Consider the following 24,539-nt stretch of genomic DNA (forward strand, 5'->3'; position numbering starts at 1 on the left):
ACGTTGGATCTTATTTCTAGTTTCCAGCTTAGCTATTAGTAGTGGCTGGGAGGGCAAGTCACTTCTCTGAATGTTTCATTTCCCATAAAACCAGAAAATGGGTGGAGGACCATACAGAGCTTTGAGCCGAATAACGTCTATTAGATATCATCAAAAGCTTTTTCCTCCGGACGATGCAAACCCAGGCACACGGGGTTCTGCTTTGCCCGCATCCCACTCCCGAGCCTCGGCTTCGTTCCTCTTCCTTTCAACCTCAATTCGGGCTCCTGAAGGTTAGCAAAGAGTTCTTTTAACGAAATCCAGCGCTCCTTTGTCTCCAAACTTGGCTAGGAAAGGATTCCGAGGCCTCAGCTGGCTGAGAGAAGGTAGTGGCGGCGATCCACCCTCGCCGGGCCACCCACCCACCCCAACCCGAGTCTGGCGCCGAAAGCCCGGCGCGTGCTTGGGGTTCCCCGGTACCGCGAGGCGCGCCCTCGCCCGGCCACTGTTCCTGGTAAAGGGCGGGATGCCAGGACGCGTGCCGGGACAGCGGCAGGCGGAAGCCGCTGGCGGAGAAAACGGGCGGTTCCCGCCAGCGCGGGTGGGGGAAGGGCCGCAGCCACACCCGGAAGTCGGTCTGGAAGGGAGGGGGGAACATGTGGGGGCGAGGCTTCCGGTAGCGCAAAGGGTATCGGGAGAGGCTTCCAGCAAACCTTCTCTGGCTTCTGGAGGGACGGACCACCGTTTCCGCGGCTTTGGCTTCTGCGATCTGCGTTCAGGCTAAACGGCCACAGCGGCGCCACTGCCGCTCCCCTTGTGCCTGGTTCTGACCGTATTTGTTCCCCGGAGGCCGCCCCGGTTACAGCAGCGGCCGCGGCCGACATGTTGTGAGGCGGCGGCGCGGGTGTCTCAAGGATGGTTTGGTTGAGGCGGCAGCAGCGGCTGCTGGCGGCGGCGGCATTGGCAGCGGGGGCTCCGGCTCTGTAGAGCCCAGCCCGCTGGGTGTCCGTCCTGTACCGCGGCCAGACCAGTGCCCCTGGACCTTGCCTCTGCTCCGGCGCCGTTGGGGAACCGGTTAGGCGACAGCGCACGCCCCGCAGAGGAGACACGAAGGGGGTTCTCCAGTGCTCAGATTTCCGGACCACCTAGCCTTCCCCTCTCCGACCTGGGCAGTGCTGTCCCCAGAATCCTCAGCTCCCCCCCGCGAAATTTGCTCCCAGCCTCGCCCTGAATCTTTCACACACGCGGGTGTTCCACGCCCTCTCGAGCCAACCCCTCGCCCCTTAATTTTCTGCACCCTCTTCTCAGAGCGCCCCCCGGATTGCTCTCCGAGGGCAGCCTTTTGAAAAATCTTCGTGGAGCAGTGGACCAGAACTGGGGGAGTTTTCAAAGTCGGGCGCGAGAGATAGGAAGGTACGATGGCTTCCTCATCTGGAAACGATGATGATCTCACTATACCCAGAGCTGCTATCAATAAGATGATTAAAGAGACTCTCCCCAATGTCCGGGTGGCCAACGATGCCCGGGAGCTGGTGGTGAACTGCTGCACTGAATTCATTCACCTTATATCTTCTGAAGCCAATGAGATTTGCAATAAATCGGAAAAGAAGACCATCTCGCCAGAGCACGTCATACAAGGTAAGTGGTATGTGTGGGATTTTGTTTAAAAGAGGGGCCGGGGACAGTGCTAATCGCGTGACCCGTTCATGTCAAAGCCTTCAGTCCTGTCCCCTGGTTAGTACTAATAACTGAAAAAGCTGCGCGGGCATAGAAGCAGCCGGTGCCTTAAAATCCCTGTGTAATATTCTCGTGGTCCTTTTCAAAGAGCGAATGCAGGTAAGGGTTTCAAACGATTAGGTCAGCTAACATCCCCCCAAATAAGGTAGTAGCAGCGATCTCAATTTACAGCCAGGTAAGCCCAAGCAACAAGAATTTTGCCTACCTGAAGTGGAAGCTAGACGTGACAACTGAGAAAGTGCTTGCCTAAAGTGGAACCTAGATCATGACAACTGAGAGAGGAACCCAGAAGTTCTGCCTTGGAGAATTAGAATTCAGACCAGAAGTTCAAGCATGAGTGGAAAGGGTACCCCTTCCCCACCCGACCTTTTCACCAGTGTAGAGGAAAAGATGAATTTTCAGAACACGAGTAAAAATATTCTTAACGTGCATGTTCAACGTTGTAAAGTTTATTAGTGTTGGATAGAGTGTATTTTCTGCTTTAAAAATGGTTTCATGGTCCTAACGTTAATCAACAAGTTGCCAAAGCACTCCAGTTCTATTCTGTAAGAAAAGGGGCAGTGTTCTTTAATTTTCCTTCCCCTCCTTCCTTACTTTCTTCCTTTTTTCTGTAGCTTGCTTTGTTCCATGGAGATAGATTTTTAAAGCTTGGGTTGAAAGATTGTGAGAGATGTTTTTCATGGAATATTTCCCCCTTGTTTCCTGCTGTCATCCCCATTTAGATGTAAACGCTTCAGCTTTTATTGAACAGCAGTTCTGAAAGTTTAACAGTTTCTTCTCTCATCTTGGAAAGGATTTAGTTCAGTTAATAGGGATTTGGGGGACCATATTCTGATGGTTTGTTTCAGGGATGGGGAGACATTTACTAGTCATAATGTTTTGGGAAGCACTTTCTGTGACTTGTACATGTACTCTTATGAAAAGGTTGCATTCTATTTGAGGTGATAACTTGCTTTTTATAATAACCCAATTAAAATTCTAACAATTTCTTGATTGCTTTTGAAGTCAGAAAAAAAATCATGATTAATTTAATTTTGGTAGGCAGGCGGTTGTCTACCATTTTATTTTTAAAATTTAACTTTTTAAAAGGTGACTTCCCTGTTATTCTGAAGTAGAGGACACATCTGCTCATATTCACCATATGCAGTATTTTATGGTCAATATTGACAAAAGGATTAAATGATTCATTTTTGATCCTTAATGATGTGTAGGAGATAGATTTAAAACATACTCTGCCATTTCCATTTCAGTACATAAGGAGAAAAAAAATCCCTAGGAAGAAGTATATTTGATTTTAAAGCTAGTGTTTTCTTCTACTTGTTTGGTGTACTCTGAAGTAAAATGAAAGCCAAGTTGTCTATGTTTCCTCTTGTGTTTTTATTTTTACATTGTATGTGCAGTTGTCACAAGCCTTTCACAAGATTATCCAACACAAATAGCTGTAATTACCTTTTACAACTCATAAAAGGGAAAAAGGATCTTTTATCAACATTGTCTTTCTAATGAAAATTGCAAAAGATTTCAAAAGGATCTGCCTAAACATTTGTTTACACCACAGAAGTGGGGATCATTCCAAAAATCTAAAAACACATTACAATCTGTCTTCTTGGGTAGAGTTTATTCTTTTCTAGGATATATTTAGATTTCTGATTGACATGATGGAAGAAAAGTGCAGCTGTAGTGAACAGTATGCTAAACAGCTCAACTTTGGAATATGCTAAATTCAGTTTAACATATGAGTCAAAAAGTTCCAGTGAAAGCATTTTCCCTGTGTACTGAGGATGATTTATTAATTAAAAAAAAAAAAATCACGCATTAACCTGCTACAGCCTTATAAATTTACCTTTTTTTTTTAACATTGCCTTTGTTAAGTGGATAAGGACCTACATTTTAGCCCCAAATTCTCCCCAGTTAGGGGAATAGATTTTATACATTTATAATCTCATATTGATATCATATTGCTTAATCATTTAAAGAAACTTTTGTCTTGAGTGATTAAAATTTTTTAAAAGAAATCCTTAAGGTGTATATTTTTTTAGGTGGTTAAAGTGTGTGTTTATAGACTAACTCTAGAAAGTTGGGTATGACATTTTTTATGCTGTTCTGTCAATGTTGATTATTTAAGAATGTAAGATATAGCCAAGTGGAATAATGTACGTTTTAAAGTGGTTTGATTTTCACATGTTGAAGTTTGGATTTTTTTGGTAATAAGTTTAATGAACTAAACTTTGCTTCAGAACATTTCACTTGCCACTTTGCTTTACCTTGTCAGGGCAAATTAAGCATTTGAGGCAGTTCTGTAAAATGCATGCAGAAGTTAAAATAATTTTATTGCCAGTAAATCTGAAATTATATAACCTAGTTAAAATTTTAAAAAATTATCTAACTATTTTGCTTATTTTTAGTTTAAGAACATGGACTTTGAAGATCACATACACACAACAGAGGGAGTTCTAAGCTTATAAGGTGTTCCTTTTATTTCGTTGCTGGGTTTCTGTGAACACATATCTTTAAATGAGTACTAACATGTTCTGTTGCATTATGGAAAGAATTGACATTGAGAGTTAGGAGCTGCAGGTTCTGTACCGGAAAGTCTGGCCTTAGGCAAATCTGTTAACTAAGGTTTCCCCATTTATGTATAAATAATACTTAATGGTTTCAGGTATAATTAGCAATTACTGAGAATCTGTCAGGATTGAGAAACTTACATGAAATATGCTACAATAAATAATAATTTAAAAACTTTATAGTGATACTGATTGAAATATAAAGCTGAAAGTCTGTTATGTTTAACCTTACATCATGATGCCATTTGTAAAGCCAAAGTGTAAATAAGAATATTTTAAGTGATATTATTTTATTTCTGCATTTTAAATCTCTTGCTACATTTTTTTTTCCTCATGTTTTTGAGAATAGTAACTGAAAGTAGTGAAAGTTTGAAAAAGTCTCCGAGGATTCACTTCTTCAGCAGTTGTGTTGCTCCAAGCTCTGTGTTGAAGGACTTTTTAAAAAAATTATAACCCCTCTCACACTGGTACTTTGGTAAAATACAAAAAAAATGGATCACTAGAAAAACAATGAAATTTTTTGATACTGCATTCAATAGAAATAAAATTACTTTGTCAAATTGCTATGAAGTTTCTTCTTTTTCCCCCCAGCTTTTTGAAATATAATTGACATGTAGCATTGTGTAAGTTTAAGGTTTACAATGTAATGATTTGATGTGTGTATATATTATGAAATAATTACCACAATAAAATTAGTTAACACAGCCATCACTTCACATAGTTACAGTTTTGTCGTGAAGGTTCTTAAAATGCTTACTTTGAATTTCCGTACTTAACTCATTGCAGACCATTACAGGCATTTCTGGCACAAGTCCATGGACCACACTTTGAGAATCTTGCTCTAAAGCCTAAACCACAGTCTGTTTTGGAAAGTGGATGTGGAGTAGTTTTGAAATCAGAGGATCTGAGTGATTGCAGAGAAGTTGTAATAATAAGAAGAATGATATTGTATTGCCTAAATAATCATCCATACTGAAATTTTTTTCTGAAGGGACATGTAATTTACATTGCACAATTTATCACATAATCAGGTGCTTTTCAAGTTAGGATTTTACTGTTTTCTTTAAAACTGGTATGTATTTTGTTTTTATTTTCCTTCTGCCACCCAGCAGTTACTTTTGAATACTACTGTGTACTTGGCACTGTACTAGATACTGCTAAGGATATAAAGATGAATGATATTTGATTCTTGCTCTGCCATCCATCTCTCATTGTTGTCCCAGATTCCCACGAGTGGTGATACCATAGAGGGCATGATTCTTAAGGGTCTTTGTCAGGCCAGTAAGCCAAGAAGTCACTTTGGCCTACATCCTCTTAATATATTTTAAGCTAACTACATCACCTCCATACCTCCATCACCTAACATACAAACAAAAGAAAATAGAGAAATTAGAGAATGCTATTTTTTATATTTTAGTTTTTTCAAATGAAAAGCATGCATTATGCATATGAAGTATAAAGTAATTCACACAAATTCATGTTATAACAAAACTTTTTTTTTTTTTTTTTTGCGGTACGCAAGCCTCTCACTGCTGTGGCCTCTCCCGTTGCGGAGCACAGGCTCCGGACGCGCAGGCTCAGCGGCCATAGCTCATGGGACCAGCCGCTCCGCGGCATGTGGGATCTTCCCAGACCAGGGCACGAACCCGTGTCCCCTGCATCAGCAGGCGGACTCTCAACCACTGCGCCACCAGGGAAGCCCTATAACAAAACTTTTGAGGAGTACATCATTTTTGGTAAAATATAAGATACGACTGTATTAAAATTGTTGGGTGGACATTTTTACCTTTTTTTTTTAAGTAGTTGTCTTAATATCTGTCATTTGAATTGAAAAAAACATGCTAAATTTTTTTTTTTCCTTAATATGCCATACACTTTTCTGGGTACAGTTTTAAGGTAGATGGCAGAGGGTAGCAGACAGACCTCTGAGAAACAAGTGATATGTGTTTTATCCACAAATTTTAAAATATATATATTATTTTTTTTGACTTTTACTCTGAGATCCTTAGAGCGAGGGCCATCAATAATCCATAAAATCCCTTTGTACAAATTAGAAAAAGGCACTCCTTCTGTGTATTAATTTTGTATCCTGCAACTCTACTGAATTCATTGATTTGCTCTAGTAGTTTTCTGGTGGCATCTTTAGGATTTTCTATGTATAGTATCATGGCATCTGCAAACAGTGACAGTTTTACTTCTTCTTTTCCAATTTGGATTCCTTTTATTTCCTTTTCTTCTCTGATTGCCATGGCTAGGACTTCCAAAACTATGTTGAATAATAGTGATGAGAGTGGACACCCTTGTCTTGTTCCTGATCTTACAGGAAATGCTTTCAGTTTTTCACCATTGAGAATGATGTTTGCTGTGGGTTTGTCATATATGGCCTTTAGAATGTTGAGGTAGGTTCCTTCTATGCCCACTTTCTGGAGAGTTTTTATCATAAATGGCTGTTGAGACACTCCTTCCTTAAAAACCTTTACTACCATCTGCCAGAAAAAGTGCTATAATAAGCATACAAATCTATGATGTTTACAGTATGAATGGCTCTCCTCAGATACGCTGCTGTTGTGCACTGAACCACCTGCACAACTGTTAACGGATGGCCCTGCTTAGGAGCCATTTTCCTTATCCTTCAAGATTCTCCTTTATGTAAAATAGGGATATTATTACTACATGATAACAGATGATGTAAAATATCCCCATTTAGAAAATGCTGTGTCCAGTTACTCATATCCGTTAGCCAAAATGTGTTTAAAATTAGGATTAAAGTCAATGCAGTTTTGAAATTAAATTTATGGCTGCTCCTGTTGAACCATTTTATTGAGAGTACAGTGTACTCAGCATTGAGAGTATAGCTCTTTCAATAATATTAAATATTAACCTTGGACTTACTTGCAGTTTTTTTTTTTTTGAAAACAGTGTTTTCAACCTTAGATGTGTTTAAAAGTGAGTTTTTTGTTTCTGTTTTTTAATTTTTAACCCAAGCCCTCCATGGTTTAAGGTAGATTGGATTGAAGTTTTTAATGTCTAGTCTAGTGATTCATGACATTTTGAAGAGTTCTCTCAAGTGTATTGACTTAATTTAGTAAATTTAATATACTTGTTCAGCTTGAATTCAATGGTGTGATAATGCATAGCTATACATTTATTTAGGTCCTGTATACTTACTAGCATACTCTTAAGTGTAAGAGAAAAGATATAGATGAATAAAAAAAGTCCCGGCGCCTGCCAGCCTGTGACCTCGCGGCGCCGCCTCTGCAGGTCTGCTGCGATGCCTGTCGCGGTGGAGGACATCATGAGGCTCCTGTGCTCCGTTTCCGAGGAGAGGAAAATGCGGGCGGCCGTCAAGCACTCTGGGAGGGGCGGCCTGGTCACAGGGGCCGTGGCCTTCGTTGGTGGTTTGGTGGGCGGGCCACCAGGACTAGCCGTTGGGGGGGCCGTCGGGGGTTTGTTAGGCGCTTGGATGACAAGTGGACAGTTTAAGCCAGTTCCTCAGATCATAATGGAGCTGCCATCTCCTGAGCATCAGAAGCTCCTTAACGAAGCCACTGCCATCGTCAGGCGCCTGGAATGGACAGACGCCGTGCAGCTGACCATCCTGGTCATGGGCAGTGAGGCCCTGCAGCAGCAGCTGCTGGCGATGCTGGCCAACTACGTCACCAAGGAGCTCCAGGCGGAAGTGCAGTGCGACGGCTAGGCCTCTGCTCCGGGAAGCGGGGTCCATTTAGATGATTCCCGCCGACTCATGGAAGGTGACTGGGAAGCTGCAAGAAGCCCCACATCATCAGAATATTACCCTAAACTGTAGCGAAGTCTCTTGCTGGAGAGGCTGGGGCTGTGCTATATCATGTTCTGGAAATTATTTAAGATGCCGTGTTTTGTGGCCGTGTGCACCTGTGTGCCCTGACAACCCTTCAACTGGGAAGCTGGTGAACAGTAAAGCCGTGACTGCTGCCACGTAGCGGCAGTTTTCTGAATCTACTCTCGCTCACATAGGGGCTGGAAGAAGGTCTTCACGTTCAGCCTTCTCATCTCATCACGTGAAGATGATACCTGTCCAGGCAGCCGTTGCCTGACCAGCCCTCCCTTGGGACCTTGGGGCTGTCCCCTGCTGGAATCATGTTTACCTCTTGAACGCCCCTTCCCCACCCAGTGACTTCTGAGTGGCTTCAGGGAGGGGGCAGTTGGCCTGCTGAGTGAAGCCACAAACGTCAGTGGCACCCAGCCTCTCCCCCAGTAGCTGCCCGACTGGGCTCTCGCCCTCCCAGGGGCTTGCTTTCCCCATCTGAAAAGTCATAGTAGTTCTTGAGTGATGTTTTTTAAATTAAATATTTTCAGTAAAATTATTGCTCTTTCTGAAGTGGTAGAATTATAAACTAAGAAATGTGCCCACCCTAAATTTCACCCTAAATTTCCCCTAATTTCCCCTAAATGTTTTCTGAACAACAACAACAAAAAGATGAATAAAAGATGAATAATATGTCCAAGTTAAGGGACTCTTACATGTTAGACACTGTGTTGTTAAATGCCATAGGTTAATCACTTGTTGATTTCCACAATCCTTAAAGTATTAAAAATATAATAGTGAATACTTAATTTTGCTCCTTCTGTGGGCCAGCCTGTGTTCTTAGCTCTTTGTTTATATTCATTTATTCTTCACAGCAACCTGATCTGATGAGATGTAGGTACTGTTATTCTTGTTTTAGAGGAACAGAGGTGAAGGAACTTACCCTGACTCACACAGCTAATATGAGGCAGAGCTGGGAGTCAGTCCCTGTGGGGTTGCAAGCTTAACCACTATAGTGCTTCTGGCTGTAGGAAGATATTGTGAAATAGATGCTGTTTTCATTTTACAGATGGGAAATTGAAGCTTAGAGATATTAAGTAACATATCCAAGGTTATACAAATACAGTGACAACCAAGTTCCAAATTCTAAGTCTATCTTATTTCAAAAGGGGGAGATTACTTCTGTCTAGGAGGATCAGGCAAGCTTAATTTGAAGATATAGTTTGATCCAGGCCTTGAATGAATTACTGTCAGCACGAATGTGGGAAACTGGTGCCTGTTGGGAAACATTGAGCGGTCAGGTTTAACAAAGTATGCAGGGATTTAATGGCAGAAATAAAGCTGGGAAGGTAAGTGGGGCTAGATCTTGGAGAACCTTGTTGTAGGGCTAAGGAAATAAGACTTTTCTTTTTTTAATTTATTTATTAAAATTTTTGCCTGCATATGGTATTTGTTTTTCTCTTTTTGGCTGCGTTTGGTCTTCGTTGCTGTGCTCGGGCTTTCTTTTAGTTGCAGCGAGTGGGGGCTACTCTTCGTTGCAGTGCATGGGCTTCTCATTGCGGTGGCTTCTCTTGTTACGGAGCACGGGCTCTAGGCATGCAGGCTCAGTAGTTGTGGCGTGCAGGCTCAGTAGTTGTGGTACACGGGCTTCGTTGCTCCGCGGCATGTGGGATCTTCCCGGACCAGGGCTCGAACCCATGTCTCCTGCATTGGCAGGTGGATTCTTAACCACTGCGCCACCAGGGAAGCCCAAAACTTTTCTTTAGAATAAGAAAATAAGACTTTTCTTTAGAATGTGGTGGGACACCTTAAATCATTTACTGATTTCTTTTGGTACTGTCTCCAGCCAGTATTACTGAAAATGCACTACTATGCTTGTGCCTTTAAAAAAGAGAAAAGAGGGACTTCCCTGGTGGCACAGTGGTTAAGAATCCGCCTGCCAGTGCAGGGGACACAGTTTCGAGCCCTGGTCCTGAAAAATCCCACATGCTGCGGAGCAACTAAGCCCGTGTACCACAGTTACTGAGCCTGCGCTCTAGAGCCCGTGAGCCACAACTACTGAAGCCTGCGCGCCCAGAGCCTGTGCTCTGCAACAAGAGCAGCCACCACAATGAGAAGCCCGCACACCACAATGAAGAGTAGCCCCTGCTTGGGGCTTCCCTGGTGGCGCAGTGGTTAAGAATCCGTCTGCCAATGCAGGGGACACGGGTTCGAGCCCTCATCTAGGAAGGTCCCACGTGCTGTGGAGCAACTAAGCCCGTGCGCCACAACTACTGAGCCTGAGTGCCACAACTACTGAAGCTTGCGTGCCTAGAGCCTGTGCTCTGCAACAAGAGAAGCCACCCAATGAGAAGCCCGTGCACCGCAACGAAGAGTAACTCCCGCTCGCCGCAACTAGAGAAAAGCCCACGCGCAGCAACAGAGACCCCACGCAGCCAAAAAAAAAAGAGTAGCCCCTGCTCGCCGTAACTAGAGAAAGCCTGCGTGCAGCAACGAAGACCCAGTGCAGCCAAAAATAAATAAATTTATTTAAAACAAAGAGAGAGAAAAGATAAAACTTTGGCTTCTAGCATTGACACTTAAAAAATAATGTCTGTCAATTCAAGTAAAAAATTCAGGCTGCCTAATTTTCACTTAATTTCCTACTATACTCCAAACTCCTTGAGGCCAGGGATTAGGTGGTGGTTAAGTTGGTAAACAGAACTCAGAATAAGAATAATGTCTTATTGAAATTTGGGGGGAACAAGGGGAGGGTCTGTAAGTTAATTAAAATTCAAGTAATAGCAGTCTGCTTTTTGGCATCACATTATTTCTAAAGACGGTTTATGAAAACAGCTTAATATATGAAATAATTAAAGTTGTAAGTCATTCAAAATGCCTTAAAAAACACAGCTTATATGGGAATGTAGATTTTAAAGGTATATTTGGTATTCTCCTTGAAGAGCAAATTCCTAAAGTTGGAACTTAGGGCATCTTTACTGAGGGAGTCTGGCTCATCATAGTTGTTGAAAGACTATAAGAACTGATGAACTAACTTAAGTTCATTTACTGTGTTTTTCACCACCTATATTTCATCAGTGGCTCAGAAAGCAAAATATGATTTTGGGGCCTTAACATTTAGAAAACTATATAATCTTAAATACAGTGAGCCAAAAGGAAATTTTATGCTTTGTCTTTCTGGATTACAGAAGGCCTTTTTTTCTTACAAATTTTTCTTCTAAATGTGAAAAAATAAAGGGAGATAATTTTTTGTTAATGTTTCTTCCATCCTTATAGTCTTCCTTTATCCCAGTTTTTCTGCCATGTCACTTTAAATATTTTTATAGTGTTTCCTGTTAAGTTTTATTTTCAAGGGAAACTTTGGTTGAATATAAATGCTGAATTTCATAAGCTCTTTCCACCAGTATTTCTTAAACTTAGCAGTTTGAGTGTCTTTGCTAAAAATACTAGTTTCCTGTTGGTATATTAGACAAAAGAACTTATCTATTCTTTCATCTTATCCTGCTGAAAGTTAGAGCATGTGTTACCAGCCTACTTTTTCTAAGCCAAATGGTACAAAATATGTTTTATTAACAAATATATTCCAAATATTTGCTCTTTTTGTATTCTTTGAGAAAGTGATGACTTAATGGTTGATTTACTATGAGTGGTATAGGAAAAATGTTTTCTTACTAAAACCACATGTTCTTACATTGGACTTTTTTTTTTCCTCCAGGAAATGCTTTGGTTTTTAAAAAATTAGAAAGAAAAGGAAAAGTGAAGGCCAGTGCCTTGAAATGTTCCTTAAGTTTTAACTAATTTGCCATCTAATATTAAGAAAGTTTGATAAAATATTTTGTCTTAGCCATACCGATGATTGTTGTGCAGCTATAAAATAGGTAAAATTATTAGAAAGCAACAACCTTCCCCTCCAACACCCAGCCCAAAACCCTCACCAAACTTAATGTTCCATAGGTGAGAGAAAAAGTTGTGTTTTTACCACTTTTTCATGTTTTCATATTTTCATTTCCCCAGCACTAGAAAGTTTAGGCTTTGGCTCTTATATCAGTGAAGTAAAAGAAGTCTTACAAGAATGCAAGACAGTAGCATTAAAAAGAAGAAAGGCCAGTTCTCGTTTGGAAAACCTTGGTATTCCTGAAGAAGAGTTATTGAGACAGCAACAGGAATTATTTGCAAAAGTAAGTAACACATTTTAAATTATTTTCATCTGAATCTGACCCTGTTTACTAACCAAAATCATACTGGTTTCTAAAATCATTTCCTTAGTCAACATACGTACCCCCAAAATTTTCTTTCTGTGGCTGATTGTTTGATCATAGAGCCTGATGTTAGGTCTGGCTAGTTTTTTACTTTATATAAAAGCAGCCTATATTTGCAGCAGCCTATTTTCTGAGAACAACTCCAAATAACTACTGAGATTTTATTTTGATGTTTTTTCAGGCGGAATGGCCATTTAAAAGCATGAAAAGTATACCTAAACATTCTTAAGATTTAAAATGATAGACTGGTGAGAAAATATTGTATCAAATTTTTAGACGAATGGCATATAAGAAAAATCTGATTAACATCTACTTTGTAGTTAAATTAGGTCTTTAATACACCTTTAAAACATTCTAATCTTAAAAACTTTGAAGGGCCAGTGGAGCAGAGAAAGGGAGAAAACTTTTCTGCTTTCTTGCTTGTCACAGTTCTAATGTCCAGTCTGTGAAGGATTAGCAACAAGTACTAATATCCCTTTAGTTTTTAAGAAAGGAGGGGGGCTTCCCTACTGGCGCAGTGGTTGAGAGTCCGCCTGCTGATGCAGGGGACACGGGTTCGTGCCCTGGTCCGGGAAGATCCCACATGCCGTGGAGCGGCTGGTCCCGTGAGCCATGGCCGCTGAGCCTGCGCGTCTGGAGCCTGTGCTCCGCAACGGGAGAGGCCACAACAGTGAGACGCCCACGTACCGCAAAAAAAAAAAAAAAAAAAAAAAGAAAGGAGGGGACCACAGGGAGCTGGGACTGAATGGAATTTGTGGCTAGCCTCTTAGAATTTCACCAATGTTATCTCTGTACCATCTTCTGGGCCTGCCTTGGCCCATCCTTAGAATCCTGGGTACCTTCTTCATTCCCTTCCAGGTCCCCTTGGTGGCAAAATAGAAGCAAGCTCTGTAACACATTTCGGAGCTATCCTCTGTGGAAGATCATATTTTCCAAAGATGACTGCTATAGTATATCTCACCCCTCGTGTTCTCCCCATGGTTCACTGTTCCTTGGTGTTATAGTAGAGGCAACAAAGGCTGGCAGCATTTATTACCTAATAAAAATACCTAGGGATGAAGATAAGGGGATGCAGAAGCCCACACAGCACAGCTTTCACATGGAGTGAATAGACACTACAACCAGTATGCACACATACCCCATGCTGATGGCAAAGACCAACACAAAAAAGCTTTCCATCAGTCCTTTCCACTCAGGCATGGGATGCAACACCTAGAATACCTACAAGTATGCAGGGCAAGAACAAGAGGAAGAAATTGAGAGAGAAAAATTGGCGTTTCCTTCTTCTCTACCAGGTTCATTGAAGCTGGGGAGAAGACAGTTACAGAGTACAGTGATTCTTGAATGTGACTGAATATTTACTCCACATAAGGCTGAGAGCTTAATAACCTGATTATTAAGAATGCAAATCACTGTTCAAGGCAAAACTTATCAGCTGGGGCTGAGGTACCTTAACGGTATTTTTACTTTCTCTTCTCTGTACCTCCTCCCCACCTACCCTGCAAAGGCAGGGGCAAGCAATTATGAACTTGAAAATTTATGATAACAGCTTAAAAAATAATCCATTCCATTTTTGGGTACTACTAAAATGCTCAGATTGCTCAAGCAAACTGTCTATATGTAAATACTTTTTTGAAATAAAGCATTTGACTGACTTTCCAGTGGGAAGATCTTGAAAGTTAGACCTAAATCGTTGGGCCAGAGGTTGTTCTATGGCAAACAGGATGTAAAATATGGAGTGTTTCAGTTCCATAGAGATACTTATTTCATCATGGGAATAGAGCTGTATGGTCATTTATAAATGTCTGTCCCTACCATTAGTCTGTAAGCTCCCTGAGGGCAGGACCCATTATTAGTTGTATCTCTAGCACCCACCTAACATGGTAACTAGCACAGGGGGAGTATTCAGTAACTATTTGTTGAATGGATGACTGAGTTGGGTTGGTAAGTCAAGGAAGCACAGAACTCTAGGGATGGAAGAGACTTTTGAAAATCATTTACTTCAACCTTGATGTTCCAAATTACAATTCTGAGGTTCAAGGAGGTTAAAGAACCTATTCACCATTATTAAAAAAAAAGAGGGGAGAAGGTGATATTGTTTTTTCCCTACAAAGTTCTGGCTTCTCATTTGAAATTGAAAGACAGGTTTGGTTTGAATAGAATAAGAATTGCTACCAGTTACTGTAATTACCATTAGAACTGGGAAATACCATTTTAGGTCATCTCTTCCAGATGAGTACCATAACTGATCTCTTTGCAGTCATAACAACCAGTTTGGTTTATATTTAAAAGCATTTGAATTTTAAGTGTTATCAAGGACTAGACAGCAGATACCATTTAAACTAATAAGGAAGATAAAAGCTTACCAACATTTGAGTTCTAAACATGTGTTAATCATGTTGCCAAGTAATTTACCAGTATTATTTCATTTAATCCTCACAACAACCTATGAAATAGGTGCTAAAGTGGAAAAGCCTTTGAGGCAGGCATGAGCACATGCAAACAGTGTTATAATCCTTATGAATATGAGGTACCAAATGAGGAATGATAATTTTTTTTAAAAGCTAATGGCAGACTTCCCTGGTTGTTCAGTAGTTAAGAATCTGCCTGCCAAAGCAGGGAACATGGGTTCGAGCCCTGGTCCAGGAGGATCCCACATGCTGCGGAGCAACTAAGCCCGTGCACCACAACTACTGAGCCTGCGTTCTAGAAGTCTGCGAGCCACAACTACTGAGCCCATGTGCCACAGCTACTGAAGCCCGTGCGCATAGAGACTGTGCCTGCAACAAGAGAAGCCACCGCAGTGAGAAGCCCACGCCCTGCAATGAAGAGTAGCCCCCACTCTCTGCAACTAGAGAAAGCCCGCGCGCAGCTAGACTAGAGAAAGCCCGCTTACAGCAACGAAGACCCAACACAGCCATAAATAAATAAATTTATTTATTTAAAAAAAAAAAGAGGCATGAAATAGCAAGATGTCTTTAAAAAAAAAAGCTAATGACTATTATTTATTGAGTCTCTACTATTGCAGATCACCTACAGGGTGCCAAAGGAAATATTTGATAAAAGGAAAATGGTGCTCTGCTAAATACGTTATATACTTTGCAGAGTTCTTAATGAGTAATACAAATTTTACTATACCCATTTATGCCTTAAGAAACAGACTCAGAGATAGAGAAGCTTGCATGAGATCAGATCATTTGTTCTACAGACATTTATTAAAGTCTTCACTATTTACCAGATATAGTGCTAGGTGCTAGGCTTCTAACAGTATAAAAAAGAGACATGGTTCCTATCATTATGAAGCTTAGTACTGGGAAGGATTGACTTAAACAAATGAAAGGTAAGTACCTTTTGACTCCAAAACCTGTGCTCTTTCTACTATACTGTGCTAATGCTCTAGCCACCATTTTGTTTGCTTAAATTTATTTTGGAACTTTTAAGTGAAATGAACATGCTTTATCGTTTCTAGGGCAAAAAGATGAATGAAAAATAACTGACTGACTGCCATATCTGTCTTCAGCTCTCTACCCTTGTCATCTATTTTGTTTTGTTTTTTTCCCCTTATCTCCCTTCTTTCTTGCCCTGACCTATGGGTGAAAATACCCTAGTATTTCTTTGCTATTGTGAGAAAAATCAGAAGAGAAGTAAAATTATAGCAGCCGCTTAGTACTTTTTTTCCTAGAGCATAAAGTACTTTAGTCTTAAATGTAAAAGGAACTGATAAATTATTATAACATCTTTTACATAACTTTCATTTCACTTAATCATTTAGACTTTATTTTATATGCCAAAACAATAGCAGCCTCATTTGAAGCTATCTTTCACTGTTAGCAGCAAATATTTGTTTGTTTGTTTGTTTGTGGTTTTTTTGCGGTATGTGGGCCTCTCACTGTTGTGGCCTCTCCCATCGCGGAGCACAGGCTCCGAACGCGCAGGCTCAGAGGCCATGGCTCATGTGGGATCTTCCCGGACTGGGGCACGAACCCGTGTCCCCTGCATCGGCAGGCGGACTCTCAACTACTGTGCCACCAGGGAAGCCCTAGCAGCAACTATTTGAAAAGGAGGTAATCTAATATGTTGAGATTAAAGTTAGCTGTAAATTATAAATGAGTTATTTTAGTGTGTGGAAGTGGGAAACTTAAAACACAATGAAAATCTCCAGAAGAAGTGAATTAGGAAGTATATGCCTACTTACTTCTCTTTCACTCTTCCATTTTAGAAGGAAAATACTTGGGATGGATTGGGTGAGAAGCAAAAGGGAAAAAAAGAAAGCAGAATAAATACACTGAAATTTTTAATTTGTGGAAATGAATACAAATAATATTTACCAATCAACATTGATTTTAAAGACACTGGAATGCTTTTATGTTCAGAGAGAAAAGTATGGGTGCTGATATGGGGTGATGATACCTAAAAGTCAGTTAAATTTTTAGTGTAACCAGTACATGTCTTTGTAGATCATTGAGCAAACTACAAGATAAAGCAACTTTGCAATAAGACCTGTGTAGAGACTTGAAATTATTTGAATTATCTTTTATGTGCCACAAAATTGTATCTATTTATAGTTGATTAGGCCACAAAGTAGGTATTATTAAGTTGATTAAATCAATATATTTGGTTTGCCCTACCATTTTCAAGTATTTTCTGTGAAGCGTTCTCAGTCTATTTTGAACTCTGGGTATTCCTGCCATAAAAGTAAACATGCCTGTGTTTTATGGAAATATTTTCTATATTTCTTTATAAAAATAGGTAGAAGTAGTTACTAGAATACCTGGTCTTTAATTTCCTAAAAAAACACAAATAACGTTTTTGTCTTGTAGGGAAGGTATAATATAGGTATATTAACAGCTGTATTATGATGTTGACTAGTCTCATGAGGAAGATGTAAAGAGATCCCCAAGTACAGAGATATCACATTAGATTTTAATGATATAGGAGTGTGCCAGTTACTAAGCAATTATCTCAGCATGAAACCATCCTTTCTATGTTCTGCTTTGAGACTGGGCACAGTACTCTGCAAACCACGTTTCTGTTTTCTAGCTGACTTCCTTTAGACTGTGCTGCCAGTAGGGGCTCTAGAGGGAGATTACAGGGCTGGATGAAAGAAGGCACATGTTCCTTTCTTTTACTTTCAGTTGGCTTCAGGTTCCTTTGAGCAACCCAGCAATGCATCACCCTGGCTGCATCATTTTTTTCCTGTAGTGGGAACTGAATCTGGTTTGCAGTTTCTCTAATACAGAAGCAGCCTGAACATGCATCCCCTTCCTCAAGGATTTGGGTCTCAAACCTTGAGGCCATCCTCTGAGCTCAGAGATGGTAGTAGTACCAGCCAATTTATGCCCTTTCTTCAGAAGTCTGAGTTTCATTTCCATGGGTTGCTCCTCTAAGCTTCCAAGTTTTAAAAATCCCAGCCTCTTCCCTTGTTTCCCCCAGTTTTAGGGTTGGTGGCTGCTTTCTGTAGTTGCCACCCACATATCTTAGTGTTCATTTCTTGCCTTTTCAGTTACCTAGTTACCACCTTTATACTTGGTTAATAATCTTTTATATGACATTCTTTCTGTTTCCCTGACTAGTGTAACTTCTATCTCCTGATTAGACCCTGAATGATACTGGAAGGAATCAGGAACAAACTTAATGGAGAAACTAGTATTTCAGTTTGACTTGAAGGAAGAGTGGAATTTCAGTAGGTGAAAATCAGATTTCAAATAGAATGACTATCAGCATGAGTAAAGGTAGCAAAAGTGGGAGGGTATGATGTGTATTTAGGAAACACTTTATGTTTATCTAGGGGTTTTTTTGGTTTGTTTTTTTTTGGAGCACAAGACAAATGTTTTGAAAGAATATTAGAGAAATACATTGGGGCAGACAGTAATTTGGAGGATCTTGAACTCTAGGCTGAGAAATTTGGACTTAATTGGTAACAATTAAATGATTTTTTTTTAAATTACAGATTAAACAAATTTATTTTATTTATTTATTTTTATTTATTTATTTTTGGCTGCATTGGGTCTTCATTGCTGAGCGCAGCTTTCTCTAGTTGTGGCGAGCAGGGGTTCCTCTTCACTGCAGTACACAGGCTTCTTATTGTGGTGGCTTCTCTTGTTGCAGAGCATGGGCTCTAGGCGCCCGGGCTTCAGTAGTCGTGGCACGCAGGCTCAGTAGTTGTGGCTCGCAGGCTCTAGAGCGCAGGCTCAGTAGTTGTGGCACACAGGCTTAGTTGCTTCGAGGCATGTGGGATCTTCCAGGACCAGGGCTCGAACCCATGTCCCCTGCATTGGCAGGTGGATTCTTAACCACTGCACCACCAGGGAAGTCCCTAAATGATTTTTTTTTAAGTGTAGTAATTTTCCCCTAGGAATGTTTGGATAATACATTTATGACAGATTATTAAGAAAAGTTAGGGATTTACATGGTAAAATCTTAAGGTTGTGCTGAGCCTCATTGTTTTCCCACAAAACATTCATCCAGTCAGAAACTACTGGGGGCCTGTATGTTGGGAATGCAACAATGAATATGGAAACATTTTCTATTCTCCACTCTAGTGGAGAAAAAAGACGTATACTTACATAATTAGAGAACAAAATGGATAGGTATGGAAATGCATAGAGAATTACAGAATATGAAATAGAGCAGAAAATGTGACCTAGAAGGACCAAGAAAAACTGAAAACTGATGTGTGTTTTAAATGATGACTAGCAATTGGCCATTCATAAAGGAGGGTATGAGCCAGGCTTAAAGAATACTTCTGAGAAAAGACAGAAATGGAGAAACAACATTGTTTTGGTAAACTCTAATGGGAAATTATATGATCTTTTCAAAAACAGATTCATTTTTCCCTTCTTGGTGTGGTTTTTCTGCTAATGGATGAAATTAAATTGGGAAGGAGCCTTAGCTCGTGCAATAGGGCATGTAATGCATATGTATGCATCTTGGTTTCTCAAATCCTGTGGTGGTTTATATAGAGGATATTTCAAATGAATGGATTTTAATTATCCCACTTAAATTCAGTACTGGATAAATAATTTTCACTAGTGTGTATGTGGGAAGAGTATGTTCTTTGTGTGTACATACGTGTGTATTTACAGAGAGAGGGGAGAGGGACAGAGGAAGAAAGAGATGTATCTATAGAGTAGGGAACTGTGATAGAAACTTAAAAGAAATTCAGTGTAGCTGGTGCATTCACGTACAGTACTTTTCCCTAACAGAGGTATTGTACTAGTGAACTTTTAAGCCACAGAAATAATTTTTAGATTGCAAATGTTTACGTCAAAATTATGAGTTGAGAGGACAGAAGAATCAAGTGAAACAGAAGAGAGAGAAACACAGGGAAAAGGAACCAAAGAGTGAATGTTGTGATTTTTCTTTAAATTTTTTTAGGTTCGTCAGTTGAACCATTATGTAGCATAAAAGGAAACTTTTATCGAAAATTTTTATGGAAACTCTCCTTAAGAAAATTGAGAAGAAGCAATCTCTAATTATATTTTCTTATAGAGTTCATGTTGTCCTCATGTACAACAACTATATCATGGTTGGAAAATATCCAAATTTGATACTGAGTTTATGAAAGTGTGCATGTTGTAGGTTTTTTTAAAAATTACTATTTTTTTTTTATGTTTTTTGTGTTTAGGCTAGACAGCAACAAGCAGAATTAGCCCAACAGGAATGGCTTCAAATGCAGCAAGCTGCCCAGCAAGCACAGCTTGCAGCTGCTTCAGCAAGTGCGTCCAACCAGGCAGGATCTTCTCAGGATGAAGAAGATGATGATGATATCTGAAATTCACCAGCTGAGTTTCTATTTCCTCTATAAATGTTTTTCCCTGCACAAGAAAACAGTGAAAGAAATGCTTATCTGTAATTTTGTATGCATCTTGGTGGACTTGCCATTGGTATTCTAGGGATGTCTGCCGTTAAGTTTCATCTATTGTGTGCTATTCATGTAAAAACTGTCTCTTCTAACTATTGAAAATTTAAGGCTCAGTATAATATCAATTTTGAATTTTTAATGGTGTTTATGAAATTTTAGATAGCAGTGAGTCCTTTATTTGATCAATAAACAGTGTTACAGAAAACTTCAAGTTTATAAAAATACAGTGAAATTTATACAGAAGCTCTAAATCTTCATTTGCATTTCCTCTGCCCTTTTAACTAAACTAAAAATTGGGAATTTTAAATTATTGGGGGGGAGGTGCTATGTGATGCAGTAGATATTAGATCAGGCTGCTGAAAAAACAAAGAGTTCAGTTCTGTAGTATTTGGATTTTTTGTCTTTTAAAATGAGTATATATACAGGCACTAAATATATATGCTCAGATGAATATACTTGTTTTAAAAAAATCTCAAACAAGACCTTCAAAAACTAGGGTGAGTATGTTCAGTAGTAGTTGTAAAATTTGGTAGGTTATGTTTTGATTTTGTTTTTGTTTTATGTGGAGGTAAAAACTAAAGTTTTATTATAGCATAATTCATCTTGAGCTACACTATTACATTTCAAAGACTGCCCCGTTTTGAGGACTGTCATGATTCTTAGTATTTCACTCCAATGATTGTTAATAGTATTACTTGCTTAGTCCATCCATGTTTATTGGAACTTGTGAAACAATTGCTTAGGTTCCGTTGGTTTAACTAAGGTTCATGAATATTCAAACCTTTGCTGGGGGAAAGAAATGAAAGTTAATGAGCATGCTTGCTATAAGACGGATTTTTTTGTAATTTAACTTGTAGTCATAGTTTACTTATTGTTTGTTTTTAGCATTACTTTTACAATTTCTTGACTAGATGGCCTAGAGTGTCCAATGCTTCCTTTTGAAATGGCATCATTGTCTCCATCATAATTGAGCTTTAAAAAAATGATTGTTTTATTTTGTTTAAGAAAGTGTATCATAATTGATCAGCCCTATATGAAACATAGTTTCAACCTGCTCATTACAAGGGAAGAGCTTTAATTTGGTTCCAGTAAATAAACTATGGTAGTGATTTTTATAGGAATCCAGTGTGTTGAAGAACTGGCCTATTGTTTGTATTTTGAAAACAGAATGGAAAGCCACTTAAGATAGTATGAAGTAATCTAAATTCCTATGTCAGTTGCCAAATCATTTAAATTTGTATATTCACCAGGTCTAAAGACAGATGGCAGATGCCAGGATTCCAATTTTAATTGAAGAGCTAAATAAGTGAAGTTTACAAGTATTAGATTTCTTAATGATCATATTTTGCAGTTTTAGAAAAAGTGGAATATTGTCATACATTTATTAAATACACTTCTTCCATGCCACAACTAAGTGAATCTTGCTTAATGTTTTGAGTTGAAGTTGGTATTGAATCCATGAAGTGCATTTGGACAAAATAGAAGGGATTGTTTTTTTAAAAGTTTAAGTACCAAAGGTAGTCTAGTCTAAGAAATAATAAGTTAATAAGTGTTGGCTTTTCTAACTTGTACTGTAACATCCTTATACTTTCTATTTTAAGTATATCTGTTTCTTATGTAAACAACTTAGATATTTTTCCATACTTTTTTTTTTTGATGCAGAGTTCAGGTTAATTAATATTTTACTGCATCTGATAATGTATTATATGTTTGAATCCTAGTGACTTTTCATTTTGACATTCTTGTGATTTTCATATGCTATATTCTTCAAGCAATAAAATCTGATGTGTTTTATAAATTGTTTTTATATTTAATAATCTATATAGATTAATGGCATGAGATTTCTATTATTACCATTTTTACTAGTTTCAAGAATCCTAGGCCCAAAAGACATTTTGATCATTTGGTATATAGTACTTGACTTTCTCCTCTGTTTGCTGTTATTTCAGAAAATGTGGTTTTACTTGTATTTTTGTAATTTACAGTCCTAGGGTGCAGGCATAACAGAGCTAATTAAGCAGTATTTTACTCTTAGCTTATTTTTTAGCAGTTAACTATTACATTCTGTCTGTTGAGATTTTTAAAATCCTTTGGAGAGAGAAACAAAATCTTTACGGTTGTTGAGAAATAAAGTTATTGTTTAGTAAGTATTTTCCCCACCTCCTTGAATATATGTCTTTTTCAGCAGATTATCAGGTAAGTGTTGAAAAGGCATCAATTTTTAAACTTACATATACCATACATATAAGTACATAAATAAGGGTTTTCACAAATTAAACATACTCATTTTGCCAGCCCTCAGATCAAGAAACAGAGTGTTAAGAACATCCCAGAATCCCTCCTTTTGCCCCTGTCTCAGCACTATCTTCTTCTTCCTCCCCAGAAGTAACTACTATTCTGACTTCTAAAATCAGTTCTGCCTGTCTTTTATTTTATGTAAATGCATACATAATACACTCTTTTTTTGCTCATCATTATATTTGTGAGTGATTGGTTTCCTGATGCCACTGTAATAAAGTATCACAAACTTAGTGATTTAAAACAACACAAACGTATTCTCTTGCAGTTCTGAAGATCAGAAGTCCAAAATCAGTTTCATTAGGCCAAAGCTGAGGTTGGTTCCTGAATCTGGAAATTAATTGTGAGTGGAAAATCTGTTTCCTTGTCTTTTTTTTAGTTTCCAGTGTCTGCCTATAATCCTTGGCTTGTGGGCTCTTCCTCCATGTTCAAAGCTTCTGCTTTTATCATCACATCAAATATTCCTCTACATCTACATTTAGGGCCCACCTGGATAATCCAGGATAATCCCCCATCTCAGGATCCTTAATTTAATCATATCCACAAGGTCTCTTTTGTCATATACGGTAACATTTACATGTTCCAGGTCTTCAATCCTGGATATCGTAGGAGGCTGTTACTCAACCTACTAGAGTGAGATTCATTCATATTGTTGCATGTATTTGTAGTTCATTCATTCTCATTGCTGAACAGTATTTCATTATCTAGTTTTATTATATACAAAATTTATCCATTCTACCATTGATGGGCATTTGAGTGGTTTCTGATTCTGGGCTATTATGAATAATGCTGTGGAGAACATTCTTATACATGTCTTTTGGTGAGTGTATATATGCATTTCTGTTGAATATATACTTGGGAGTGTAGTTATTGGGTCATGGGGTGTGCATGTATTGGTGTTTACTATGTACTGTCAGTTTTCCAGAGTGTTTGTAAGAAGACACCATTTTAATGTGTACTATAATAATGAATTACTATAATGGTCTAGTGGCCTGAGAATGTTAATGAATTTCTTGAAATTCTTAAATTATACCAAATGAGTTATACTTGCTACAGCAGGTCTGTTATTTAGTATGAAAGCAAGAGGAAAATAAAGCAAAAGTATTTGTTCTTGTTATTATTATTAATTTTTTTACATCTTTATTGGAGTATAATTGCTTTACAATGGTGTGTTAGTTTCTGCTTTATAACCAAGTGAATCAGTTATACATATACATATGTTCCCATATCTCTTCCCTCTTGCGTCCCCTCCCTCCCACTCTCCCTATCCCACCCCTCCAGGCGGTCACAAAACACCGAGCTGATCTCCCTGTGCTATGCGGCTGCTTCCCACTAGCTATCTACCTTACGTTTGGTAGTGTATATATGTCCATGCCTCTCTCTTGCTTTGTCACAGCTTACCCTTCCCCCTCCCCATATCCTCAAGTCCATTATCTAGTAGGTCTGTGTCTTTATTCCTGTCTTAGCCCTAGGTTCTTCATGACATTTCTTTTTCTTAAATTCCATATATATGTGTTAGCATACGGTATTTGTCTTTCTCTTTCTGACTTACTTCACTCGTATGACAGACTCTAGGTCTATCCACCTCATTACAAATAGCTCAATTTCGTTTCTTTTTATGGCTGAGTAATATTCCATTGTATATATGTGCCACATCTTTATCCATTCATCCAAGGATGGACACTTAGGTTGTTTCCATCTCCAGGCTATTGTAAATAGAGCTGCAATGAACACTTTGGTACATGACTCTTTTTGAATTATGGTTTTCTCAGGGTATATGCCCAGTAGTGGGATTGCTGGGTCATATGGTAGTTCTATTCGTAGTTTTTTAAGGAACCTCCATACTGTTCTCCACAGTGGCTGTATCAATTTACATTCCCACCAACAGTTCAAGAGGGTTCCCTTTTCTCCACACCCTCTCCATCATTTATTGTTTCTAGATTTTTTGATGATGGCCATTCTGACTGGTGTGAGATGATATCTTATTGTAGTTTTGATTTGCATTTCTCTAATGATTAATGATGTTGAGCATTTTTTCATGTGTTTGT

The 24,539-nt window shown here is 39.0% G+C and overlaps 1 protein-coding gene and 1 pseudogene across 1 annotated transcript; both read left to right on the top strand.

Moving 5' to 3' along the window:
* The first annotated feature begins 640 nt into the window (after window positions 1-640).
* DR1 (down-regulator of transcription 1) lies at window positions 641-23,618 on the top strand. Its single transcript, XM_067726929.1, has 3 exons — window positions 641-1,617; window positions 12,085-12,248; window positions 19,957-23,618. The coding sequence occupies exons 1-3, from the start codon at window positions 1,398-1,400 to the stop codon at window positions 20,101-20,103; spliced, it is 531 nt and encodes a 176-aa protein (XP_067583030.1). The 5' UTR covers window positions 641-1,397; the 3' UTR covers window positions 20,104-23,618.
* On the top strand, window positions 1,478-9,694 carry LOC137218990 (protein C19orf12 homolog pseudogene; annotated as a pseudogene).
* Window positions 23,619-24,539: the final 921 nt, after the last annotated feature.

Source organism: Pseudorca crassidens, chromosome 2 (genome assembly GCF_039906515.1).
Source record: "Pseudorca crassidens isolate mPseCra1 chromosome 2, mPseCra1.hap1, whole genome shotgun sequence".
Classification (NCBI taxonomy): Eukaryota; Metazoa; Chordata; class Mammalia; order Artiodactyla; family Delphinidae; genus Pseudorca; species Pseudorca crassidens.